The 12,480-nt window shown below is 51.0% G+C and overlaps 1 protein-coding gene across 3 annotated transcripts in view; it reads left to right on the top strand.

Annotated features, from left to right (window-relative positions):
* AFAP1L2 (actin filament associated protein 1 like 2) overlaps positions 1-12,480 on the top strand; it is a 96,783-nt gene that overhangs the window by 53,510 nt on the left and 30,793 nt on the right. For all 3 annotated transcript variants that reach the window (XM_039237638.1, XM_039237637.1, XM_039237639.1), the window contains exons 2-3: positions 4,753-4,881; positions 12,037-12,111. In XM_039237638.1, the coding sequence (XP_039093569.1) occupies positions 4,753-4,881; positions 12,037-12,111 (204 nt within the window). The remainder of the gene's footprint in view (positions 1-4,752; positions 4,882-12,036; positions 12,112-12,480) is intronic.

Raw genomic sequence — 12,480 nt, 5'->3', positions numbered from 1 at the left:
ACTTGGGAGAACTGGAGGTGGCAGGGTGCGGTGTCCTGCACAGCCCCTGGATGCCGTGATTAGGTCACACCTTCATCATTCTCATCTGTGCTGATGGGATTCTCTGCCTGCCCACTGTGCCTCCCACCATGGTCCCCCTCCACTGTCAGCAGGGTTATTCTGCCTCTGGCCTGTTTTTCTAGAGGCCCTGCAAGGTAAGGCACTGACTCCTTCGGGAAGGAAATCAAGCCTTTATGGTCTGCGTGTCTGATCGAACTCCACAGTTCTGGCCTCAGAGTCCGCCATCCCCCCCCCCCCCCCGCCGCCCCGTTCCCATGCTCCGTGCACCCCGATGTACAGAGAGATGTGCTTTCTCAAATACTGCATGTGCTTTCAGTGCTGGGTCTCCTCCTCCTCCCCCTCCTCCATCCCCCCTTAATCTTTATTTCCGAGAGAGAGAGAGAGAGAGAGACAGAGCATGAGCGACAGGGAGACACAGAATCCAAAACAGGCTCCAGGCTCTGAGATGTCAGCAACACAGAGCCTGACATGGGGCTCGAACTCACGAACCACGAGATCATGACCTGAACCAAAGTCAGGTGCTTAACTGATTGAGCCACCCAGGCGCCCCCAGCATGTCAGTCTTCTGAGCATCTCTTTCCTTTTTCCTAGAACACCTCTGCCTCTTCCCGGTGAACTGCTATGCCTCCTCAGTGACCAGTGTCTACATTCTTCTTGCAGATAACCCCAGAGTCAGTATCTTGGTCATTCCTTACCCTCGGGGACTCTCCTGAGTCCCTTCTCTTCTCCCCTGGTATATTCCCTGGGCACCCCCCTCTCCAGAAATGGAGCTTCTGGGAAGGCTGGGGACCCCATTCGAGTCAACTTTGTCTCCCCAGAGGCATGACACTTTTTACCCTTTGGCCCCATACGTGTTGGCTTGCTTGGAAATAAATCGAAGCTGTTTTCCAGGAATCAGGCAGCTTTGGGGAATAGCTGAGGATGTGAAACCAAAGACATGCTTGAGTTGTAGTGCTTTTTTTCTTTTCTGTGGCAGAAGTAGCCACAGTCACAGCCTGAAAGGGTTCAGGAGGTCAGGAAAAGCACAACTTGAGATGCTAACGGCCTTGCAAGGCCCTTTTGCTTTTCCACATTCACTGTAGCTGAGTTCAAGGCTCGGTGTCATTTCCTCACGTTTGTCCTTTGTTCCCTCGGTCTGGACTTCATCAAATTCACTGCTTTTTAGCCTGTTGAGTTCCTGCAGCCAACAGGAAAGTCATGAATAGCTGTTCAGAAAACACTCAGAACCAAACAAGAAACAACCGGATGGCCTTGCCCTTCTGTACCTCTTCCCAGAAGCCTTCCAGGCCTCGGATTCTCATCTGTCTTCTCTCACGCTTTCTGGTGAAAATTTTTGGTGGTGTGCCTTGGGCTGGCCTCATTCTGCCTGGGAGCTTGCAGAGGGCAAGACCCACGCTGTCCTGGTCTCCATTTTCAGTTCCTGGTTAGTTTAGGCCAAGGGCCCAGCTCACCTGATCCTTACTGATTGGTGGACTCTGGCGGTTCTTGCTGGTGGCCTTTCAAATCCTGCTCTGTTAAGAGTCTAATCAGTTTTAAGTGGCCTGGGCAAAAGCCACTGGCCGCTTGGAGACCCGCTGTGGTGGGTGGTCCCAATACCCAGGAATAGGACAAAGGCTCTGCTATTGGCCGAGGGGCTCTTTCCCAGACAGGACCACCCAGACATGGCTTCCTTCATGCCTCATCTTGGCTCTCACCTACCCATCTTTCCACTGGCAGAGACGAAGGCCACCTTCCAGCCCACCTCTAGGCATATGAGCTGAGCCATCATCACTGACCACATGCAGCATCTGGGCTGCTGGCTGCGTTTTACCTTCTTTTGGCTCCTGACAAGCTGGAGGGGGGTGGACACGGACCTCTGTGGTGGGTGCTTGCTTGGTTCTTCAGCCTTTACCAGGGCCCTGAGAAGGAGAGTGGAGGTTTCTCTGCTGCTTCTCCAGCTTTGGCCAAGTAGAGTTGCCTTCGCGCATGCTCCTGCCAGGAAGAGAGGGCTCTGATTTTTCCAGGCAGTACACACCCGTGTGGGCGAGCTCGCTGACCCCCGTACTGATCTGACAGTCACGTGCGCTGGCCCTGCTGGCACTGCCTTCCTCTGAAACAAGCAGATACCCACCCCCTTCCCTTCCTCCAGCTCTCCTACAAGCAATAGCAACGCTCACTCCAGGGAATCTGGTTTTGCAGGGTTGGGGTTCAGAGGCACCTACCCCACTGAGATCCACAGAGGTGTTTGAACAGCAAGAGGCCGGGTGGCTCTCCCTTAGAACCAGGAGCAGGAGGGCTTCTTTTTCTAATGAAGGGGTCGAGGGGATAGTTTCGGGCTCCTGTTCAGTTCTGGGGAGCTAGGCCATTGGGGGCGCTGGAAGAATGCCTTACGTGGGTAAAAACATCCAGCGGAGTGTTGCCAGTAGCTCAGTCTTTTTTTTTTTTTTTTTTTTTAAACTTATTTCTAGGAGAGAGAGAGAGACAGCGTGAGCAGGGAAGGTCAGAGAGAGAGGGAGTCACAGACTGAAACAGGCTCCAGGCTCTGAGCCGGCAGTCAACACAGAGCCCGACGCGGGGCTCGAACCCACGAACCGCGAGATCATGACCTAAGCAAAAGCCGGAAGCTTAACCGACTAAGCCACCCAGGCGCCCCAATAGCTCAGTCTTAAGAGTCAGACAGCAAACGAGCTCTCTGCTGTGGGCCGTGTGGGGCCTTACGGACCTTCCCGGGGCCCTGGGGCCTTATGGACCTTCCCGGGGCTCTCAGGCCCACATTGTACAACACGGGCATAATGATGCTTATCTCTTTAACTTGTGAACTAGTAGGTGCATAATGAACTCATTCATTCATCCATTCATCCATTCATTCCATAAACATTTATTCAACAATTACAACAGTGTGAGGTGCCAAAGGCGTAAGACAGATGAAGTCCTCTCCTTGAGCTAACAGGTTTTGTCATTTCCAACAACTCTGTGAAAGGGGTAGGGCCTGTGCGGTCTTCTCCACTCTCCAGGTGAGGACAGGAGCTGGGACGGATTGCGGGATGCTCAGAGTCCCCGCAGCAGGTGATACAAGACAGCTCGGATTTCTTGGCTTCTGTGCTTGGGAGCCGGGCCCTCATGTGTAGCCTCTGGTCCTGTGAGCAGATCCATGGTTCTCCTCGTCGGCTGCACATTGGAATCACCTCAGAAAGTTGCAGAACTTCTGACTCCTGGGTTCTACTCCCAGAGATTCTGATAAGCAGTCTGAAGTGTGCCTTAGGTAACAGGACTTTTTTTTAACTTAAAAAATCTTTTTTCTTAATGTTTATTTATTTTTTGAGAGAGGGAGAGAGACAGAGCACGAGCAGGGGAGGGGCAGGAAGAGCGGGAGACACAGAATCCATAGCAGGCTCCAGGGTCTGAGCTGTCAGCACAGAGCCGGATGTGGGGCTCAAACCCATGAACCATGAGATCATGACCTGAAATGAGGTCAGACGCTTAACCGACTGAGCCATCCAGGCGCCCCTTTTTTTTTACCTTTCTTTACAAGTTTATTTGTTTACTTGTGAGAGAGAGAAAGCAAGCTGGGGAGTGGTAGAGAGAGAGAATCCCAAGCAGGCTCCACGCTGTCAGCATAGAACCCGACTTGGGTCTTGAACTCACAAATTGTGAGATCCATGACCTGGGCCAAAATCAAGAGTCAGATGCTCAACCAACTGAGCCACCCAGCTACCCCAGGGATCAGGATTTTTTAAAGCCCCCCAGGGGTCGCAATACAGCCAGGTCTGGAAAGCAGAGAGTAGAGCCTCAGGAAGCTGGCTGCCATTCCTGAGAGCCAGCTGGACAGAAGAGCCAAGATGGCGGCCCCATCAGCAAATGCAGCCTCCTATTCTTAATAGAGATTAGATCACAAATAATAATAATAGCAACAATGGGGAGTGCCCTATTCCTACACTGTTGTTTCCTGCACTGGCATCTCTGCAAGGTGATTCCAGCTAGAAATTGACAAGTGTCTCTACACTTGGCTACACTCTCCACTCTGGTGGTCCTTGTGGGAGCCTATTTGGTACCTTGATCTGTGGGACCAGAGCCCTTAGCCAGCTTGGGAGTGAGACTGGACTCAATTTCAGGCTGAGGTGGCTTCATTACCGAAGAAACTCAGGAAGGTTTTGTTTTTCTGTTTGCCCCACAACCGTGGCGTTTGGCAGATCATCCGTAATGCTGCAGGGACAGCGTAATCACGGTTTCATCTCTGGAATGACTCTGTTTCCCTCTGCTTGGGGAAAGGACCGACAATTGGGTCATCACAGGATTTCTTTTGATGGTTATGGGTTTGACCTGCGTTCAAGTTCCCCAGACCCTGAGCTGTCCTGTTTGAACTTTTCTCAAGGGAGCAGATCCTGTTTCCGGACTCACATGGCCTGATGGGCTTGTCTGGGCCATCTTGGCCACTGTCAGTCCAGCAAATGGTAGACCTGCAGCTTCAGCCAAGGTCATCCATCTCAAAGCCAAGGGCCTGTTTTCCTCTGCCCAGGACCACCTTTTGGCTGCCCCCCGCCCCCTCCCGCCCCGCCCCTGTCACCAGTTGCTTCCAGGCCTTACCCCAAGCCCCTCCCCCTCAGGACCACAGGGCACACGGTGAAGTGACGCAGGGTCTGCAGGTACCTCTGAGCTGGGCCTTTGGAGAGAAGGCAGCCGTTGTAACGGATTCTTCTCTTTTTCCGTGTCTAGCCCTGGAGCAGCTGTTGACGGAGCTGGATGACTTCCTCAAGATTCTCGACCAAGAGAACCTGAGCAGCACGGCTGTGGTAAAGAAGAGTGGCCTGGCCGAGCTCCTCCGGCTTTACACCAAAAGCAGCAGTAAGTGTGGCCCGGAGGCCTTGGGAAGGTCCCCTTGGAAACAGGAAGACGGTCATCTGTGTGCTCAGGCTGCTGTAACAAAGTCCCACCAACTGGGTGGCTGAAATCATAGAAATGTGTTTTCTCAGAGATCTGGAGGCCAGCAATCTGAGATCAAGGTGTCGGGCAGGGCTGGTTCCTTCTGAGGCCTCCCTCTTTCCCCCGCAGATGGCCGTCTTCTCTCTGGGTCTTCACACCATCTTCCCTCTGTGTGCACGGCTGTGTCCAGATTTCTTCATACAAGAAAGAATACCAGTTATATTAGATTGGGACCCACCCTAGTGGCCTCGTTTAATGTTAATTACCTTTTTAAAAAATGTTTGTTTATTTTTGAGAGGGGGAAGGAGCAGAGAGAGAAAGAGAGAGACAGAGGATCTGAAGCTGGCTCTGAGCTGACAGCAGAGAGCCCGACACGGGGCTTGAACTCACAAGTTGCGAGATCATGACCCGAGCTGAAGTCAGACACTTAACCTGCTGAGCCACCCGGGCCCCCCTAATGTTAATTACCTCTTGATGACTCTTTCTCCTACTGAAGTCACATTCTGAGGTATTGAGGGCTAGGACTTAATATATGAAATGGGGGGGAACAGAACTCAGCTCGTAGCAATAGTGTAGGAGTGATGTGACACGGATGAGAGCCCCAGAAAACTCCGAATACCCAGCACAGCAGCCCCGAGTGAGGTTTTAAACAAAGTGTTTTCAAAGCACTTTTCCTCACTCATTCAAAGCAGAGAAGGGATAATAAACTGTGGTAATAATAGCCAGTAGGTGCTTTTCCCACCTGCACACACGTTAACTTGCTTCATCTCCAAGACTCTCCTCTGAGGTGGGTGCTGTTATTACAGATGAGGAAACTGAGGCCTAGAGAGTTTAAATCCCTTGCCCTGTGTCATATGGCCCAAAGGAAAACATAGTTTTAAGGCTATAGTTCACAGAGTTTGTTTGTTTTTCTATCTTTTCTACTGAGGTAGATTTTATAATCAAATACATAGATCTCAAGAAAGCCTTCAATTCAGTGAATTTTGGCATTCGTATACACCTGTATACCTGCCACCCCAAGTAAGTCATAGGATATTTCCATTGTTCCAGAAAGTTCTTTCTTGCCCCCTTTTCAGTGACTTCCTCCCCACCCCCACCCTAATACAACCATTTTTCTGGTTTCTCCCACCACAGATTAGTGTTGCCCCTCCTAGATGGAATATAGGATGTATATCCTACATAAATGGAATCGTAAGGTGTGCACTTGCTATCTGGCCTCTTTCAGTCAGGGGATTTGTCCATGCTCCGTCCGTGCCCCGAGCTGTGTGTGTTCCTTCTGTTGCTCGGTAGTACTCCAGTCTGTGACTGTACCACAGTCTTCTTGTCCGTTCACCTGTTGATGGACTTCTGCGTCGTCAGGTTTGTGTTATTACAAATAATGAGGCTGCTCTGAACATCCTCGCACAAGCCTTCTTGGGGACATGCTGGTTTCATTTCTAGCACATTCTGATTTTCTTTCTTTCTTTTTTTTTTTTTTTTTTTTTTAAAGGAAATGCCTTCTTGTGAAGCCCTAACAGCTTAGTTGATTCTGTTTCTGTATCGGATGAGAATTGGAAGTGATATTTTGGGACAGTCAGGGACCTTAAGAGGGCACCTAATCCATCTGCCTCGGGGCAGGAAGCAGCCTAAATCCGCTGCCCGAAAAGGGAAGTGGACCCTCTACGGCCGTCACGGTCAGGAAGTTCTCCGGAATGTCCAACCTGGACCCACCAGGTTACATTTCAGGGTCGCTTTTCCTTTCCTTGGTTCCCTGTGGAAGATTTATTTTCTGAATGAGTGAGAAGCCATAAAGCTGAGGCCTGTCGCCATGTGCCCGGCAGCCTTCTCTTTTGCTGGAATGACCCGGCTCTCTTCGCCTTCCACGAGAGGTGTTTGCCCCGGGCCCCGTGCATGGCCTTTGCCACTCTCCAGGCCACCCCGGGTTCCCAGGCTCCTCCTGGCTCTGAAACTAGCGTCGGCTGGCCTGCATGAGTGCTGGCGAGCGGCACATCAAAGGTGGGAATGGTGGATGGGCAAGCCACATTACACAGCAGGCGAGGTAGGGGTGAATCACTCCGTGGCAGGATCCATCGTGGAGGCCTTGAGGAAGCACACTGCCCAGACCGTTTAGATGTGCTCTGACCTGAGACTGTTTAATGATAGACCGTACCTCCGTGGGCAGCGGGGAGACACCTCTGTGACGGGCTCCCACCGGCGTTCTGGTCCATTCTGATCCTCTTGGTCCACATACTTCTTGGTTCTAATCACTCTATCAGGGCCCCCTGGGTGGGGTCCCTCTGTGGGTTAATGTGCCGTGTGGCTTCCTATAGGTTGACCTTTGTTTTACCCCAGGTGTTTGTATATTCTGCTCCGATAAGGTCAGGCCTTCCCTCCCACCCCCACCCTCAGACTCTGCACCTTGCAGGGCTGCAGGTGCTGCTGAGACCAGTCAGGAGATGCTCAGGGTGAGCTGCCCACAGAGCCCCCACTCAGACCACCGGAAGTGTGTGCACAGCCCTACTGGGACCTGCAGCTGCCCCCCCCCCCCCCCAAACTCCTGCTCTCAAGGCTGAGGTCCATTCTGGTCCTCTCTGCTCTCTCCGCCAGCAGCTGACATACAACTCTACTCGTCAGCTCTGTAACAGCGGCTGACGTCTTCGGTGCCCAGACTCGGTCCCACCACGGTGCTTAACGTGTGAAGTGACATAGATCGTGCCACCCTGTCCCCATCCCGAGTCAGAGACAGGGCTGTTGTCTTCCTCTTCTCCACAAGGGAACCGAGGCTCGGATCGTCACTTCTTCAAGGCACAGGGCTGTGAGCCCGGGCTCGGGGCTGGGCAGAGACCAAACCACTCTGCTCCCCTCCCTGTCCCACGTGCCAGCTTCGTCTGCACCACAGCAATCGTGCTGCGCAGGGCAGAATCCAAAGCCCCCCTGAATCAGAGCGCTTGTCTTCCTTCCCAGCCTCCCAGGCATGTCTCGCCGTGCATGTTCCAGAAAATGAGCTCAGCTTGATGACACTTGTAGGTGGAGGCAGGCTGATCATTTCGAGATAGTCTGTGGTCTACACTGTCTGAGCTGTTGTTTACGCCCACGCATTTTGGACAGAGTGTGAGAGAGAAAGAGAGCGAGAGCGTGTGTGTTTACCCTTTTCAAATTGTCCATTTGGGTTTTCTGATCTTTTATCGTGTGACTGTGAGAAGAGTTTTCTACTCTCTTTGCCTTTCATCTGGGTGTGAGGTCAAGGCAGGGATTGAAGTTTATGAGGAGCCTGCTGTTCGTTCCCATCTGCACCTGAGAGGCTCACGGGTCCCCCGGTGCTCTGCTCAGAGACTCTGGGAAGGTTTTGGGGCTGCTCCTCTGAGAGGAAGAGCTGCTGATGTCCTGTCTATCTGACTATAGCAAAAGGGGTCATGTCCCTCCCCTCTACCCCCACCCAGTTCTCTGGGAAAGACGACCCGCTGCACACAAGGGTCATTTCCCAGAAGTCACACACTTAGCACAGTGAATGCTCCTTTCCAGCCCTACCTGTGCTGCCGTCGTTTCCTACGAGCTTGTGTTAACTGTCCCATTCGGGTCTATTCCCTTCTCCGTTTTTGGACTCATATAGGGAGAGACAGTGTCTATTTCATTCTGTGCTGTATCCCCAGCACCTAGCACGGTGCGGGTGCTCAGTGCACTTCTGAAAACGAATGAGGGAATGATAGGAAATTCTCCAACCCAAGGCTACTGCCTCCCAGCCATGGGACAGCTCAGCAGTCTCCTGTGTCAGGGCCAAGTTCACTGGGCATTTCCTGGGATTGCAGACGGTAGTGAGAGCCTCTCACTTACCTACCTGGATTGTCCCGGATTGGCAGTCCTAAAAATCAAACCAGGGCCAACCGTGGCATGCCCAAGGCAGGAGTCGCAGCACCAGGAAGAGGCCAGCGTGAGTTTTCTCTACCGCGTACGAGTCACCATCTTGCGGAGGAAGCACTTGCCCAGAATCTAACAGTTAAAACAACGACAACAATATCTTGCCTTTTTGTTCTTTTTCTACAGGAGTGTGGGCTTAGTCAACAATAAGGAAAAAGAAATGAACATAAAATGAACATTAAACTATTTACATTCCTTCAATTCCTATTTTGATCTTTATCAGCGTCATCTGAATATTTTTATATAGCTGTGGTTTGCCTCTATTCTGCTTTACGTTATTTTTACATTTAGAATCGCTGCCGGTGCACATTTCTGGGTGCTGACAATTCACATACTTTTTTTTTTTCTTTTGCTATTCTGAAACATGACCCTTTAACTGTAAGTCTTGGGTATCTTCGTAAATAGCAGACATAGGGCTACTTTGTTATTTTTCCCAGTTGAGTAGTGTCCACTGATACATGAACAGTGATGTTCAACCAGCCTCCCATTAGTGACATTTAAAATTTGTAATTAAAGATAAAACTCCTACCGTATTGCAGCGAATATCCTCAAATCAGGTTCTGTTTACATGCTGGGGTGTATCTTCAGGACAAATTTCTGGCAGTGGAAATGCTGGGTTAAAGAATATGAATACTTCAAAAGAATATGAACACTTTTTTTAAAGTTTACCTATTTTGAGAGAGAGGGGGAGGGAAGAAGAGAGAGAGAGAAAGAGAGAGAATGAACAGGGATGGGGCAGAGAGAGAGAGTGAGAGAGAGAGAGAGAGAGAGAGAGACGGAGAGAAAGAGAGAGGAGGGGAAGAGAGAATCCCAAGCAGACCCTACAGGGCTCTGCACTATGAACTGTGAGATCATGACCTGAGCTAAAATCAAGAGTTGGACGCTTAACAGACCAAGCTACCTAGGTGCCCCAAGAATGTGAACACTTTAACTTATCCTCTAAAATCACTTCCAAAATGGCTGTGCCAATTTATACACCCTCTAGTAAATTCATTTATTTTTATTTTTTTAAAGTTTATTTATCCACTTTGGTGGGGTTTTTTTGTTTTATTTATTTCTGAGAGAGAGAGAGAGAGAGAGAGACACCATGAGCAGGGGAGGGTGAGAGAGAGAGGGAGACACAGAATCTGAAGCAGGCTCCAGCCTCTGAGCTGTCAGCACAGAGCCCAATGTGGGGCTCGAACTCACGAACCATGAGATCATGACCTGAGCCAAAGTCAGACGGTTAACCGACTGAGCCACCCAAGCGCCCCAATTTATCCATTTTGAAAGAAAAAGAGTGGACAAGTGCATGTGAGTGAGAGAGGGGCAGAGAGAATCCCGACCAGGCTCTGTACATCCAGCGCACAGCCAGACGTGGGGCTCAAACCCACGAACCGTGAGATCGTGACCTGGGCCAAAATCAAGAGTGCGGCGCTCAACCCACTGAGCCACCCTGGTGCCCACATTTATTGGTAAAGGTGATGTGCTGTTATACACGTTGATGTGCCACATTTTTTTTTCAACTTTTCTCATTATTGAGCCATTGAGTTATTCCCCATGTTTTAGGCTGTCATTTTTTTTTTTTTAAGTTTATTTATTATTGAGAGAGAGAGAAAGCACGAGTCAGGGAGGGACAGAGAGAGAGCGAGAGAGAATCCCAAGCAGGCTCCGCTCTGTCAGCACAGAGCCCAACGCGGGGCCTGAACCCACGAACCTCGAGATCACGACCCGAACCAAAGTTGGATTCTTAACCAACCAAGCCACCCAAGTGCCCCTAGGCTATCAGTTTTCATCTTTTGTTAGTTATAGGGCGAACTTTTTCAGGTTCCTTAGTATTAGAGTTTTGTACCCTTGGAAACGTTGAGTTAGGTAGAAACAGGCAGTATTCATCACAGTTGTTTTCCATATGATGCAAACAAGAAAACCAAGGCATGTGTGTTAGCTGCTTTGCTCAGAAGGACACGGGTGACGGCTGGGCTTGCTGCATGCCCCTGAAGAACACTCTTCTTGCGTGCTTCCCTTAGGAGAAGGTCCTGACCCGGCCCTCCGGGTCGCAGTCCATGGAAGTATACTGCTTGTGGCTGACTCCACTTAGACCTCGTAGTGCCTTCCCATACCCTGCAGCACTATGGGGGGATGTTGCTGACTGGGGCTGGCGGGGGACCGGGGTGGCCACCCCACAGGCTGGTCGCAGAAGACCCCTGTGGCTGTATCCTCCCCATCTTCTTCTGGGTTTCTAGGGCTCTGTTTTCACAGGCCTTTTGGCTGGAGGCCTGGCGGTCGGTCTGTGGTACGGGTCTGACATTGAGCTGCCTCCTTCGCCAGGGGTTTGAATTGGGTCCCTTGGCTGGGTAATGCCATCTCCCAACTACTGGAGCCACATGTTTCTAGGAAATGCAACTTAAGGGGCAAGAAAGAAATGCAGGTGGATTTCTAAGAGGAGAAGCACTAGAATGAGCTTCCTGGGCAGTGTTCTGAAGAAAGGGTCTTCGGGGATTAAGATACTGAGCAGGTGTTGGGAGACTAACATTCTCTGTCCAGACGGGCCCTGGGAAGGTCACCTACACAGAAATGATTTTAAAAGAGGGAAGAGTGGAGCTGCGGCGGGTATGATCTACAGGGTAGAACAGGCGCCTGGGGCTCCACTTTCCATTCCTCGCACACTCACCCCTCCAAACCCAGAGCCTGAGCCCCCACCTTCGCACCCCACCTAAAGGCCTGGGAGCTAAATTCCCAGATCCTCAATGTGCCCTGTCTTACAGAGACCTCACTCTGATGAGCCCAAGCAAGTAACTCAGACTAGAGTGAGAATGATGGATATGAAATATTTCACAAGTGAAAGGAAATGCTAGGAAACCCAGGGAAGTCTGCTGGGTGGGATATGGGGTGGGTCTTTGAGGTACGGGTACCTTTGCACTTAAGACTTTTATTCCTGAAGCTATGTTTCTGGACCCATCTTTTCCCTCCCCCACTGCCACCCCACCCCTAGGCTAGAAAACAAACAGTCAGCAACTTGGCATTTCTGTTTTTGGAAATCTGTCAGCTCTGTAATGGACTCTTTCAATCAATTCAGGATGCTGTATGCTTTTCCTGGAACCCAGGCTATGACAGGGTCTTTCTGGCGGGACGCTCTTTCTCTCCAGAAGCCATTTCCTGTCGTGGAATCACGTGAAACCTTGGTCTTCTACCCTCCTGCTGCAGGTTGCGATGAGGAGTACATTTATATGAACAAAGTGACCGTCAACAAGCAACAGAATGTGGAACCCCAAGACAAAGGTACAGGCTGAGGCCGCTGGTGGCACAGCCAGGGTCCGGGAGGGGGGCGCACGAGCCCTGGTCCCGTCCCACCCCTCCTTCCTCCCAGCCAGCACCACACAGCCCAGTGGGGTTATTTCTGGCAGTCGCATTATGGTTGATGGTATTTTGAGTTGATATATTTTGGGAGATTTCATCGGGCCACCTCCTAGCCTCTTAAAGGTCCCGTGGCCCGTTTATGGGTAAGGAATCTGGCCCTAAAGTCTCTCAGCTTTTCCCGGCACCAGCCCAGGAATAGGAAGTCACAGTCTGAGGTTCTAGGAAAGCAACCTTCGTGCTGATTCCACGCCCCAGCTTTATATCCGAAGTCTGGATTTCTTTTAATGTTTA

This window comes from Hyaena hyaena, unplaced genomic scaffold (assembly GCF_003009895.1).
Source record: "Hyaena hyaena isolate Hyena2069 unplaced genomic scaffold, ASM300989v1 scaffold_128, whole genome shotgun sequence".
Taxonomy (NCBI): domain Eukaryota; kingdom Metazoa; phylum Chordata; class Mammalia; order Carnivora; family Hyaenidae; genus Hyaena; species Hyaena hyaena.
Note: the sequence above shows the minus strand (reverse complement) of the source record. Positions and strands in the feature narration are given on the sequence as shown.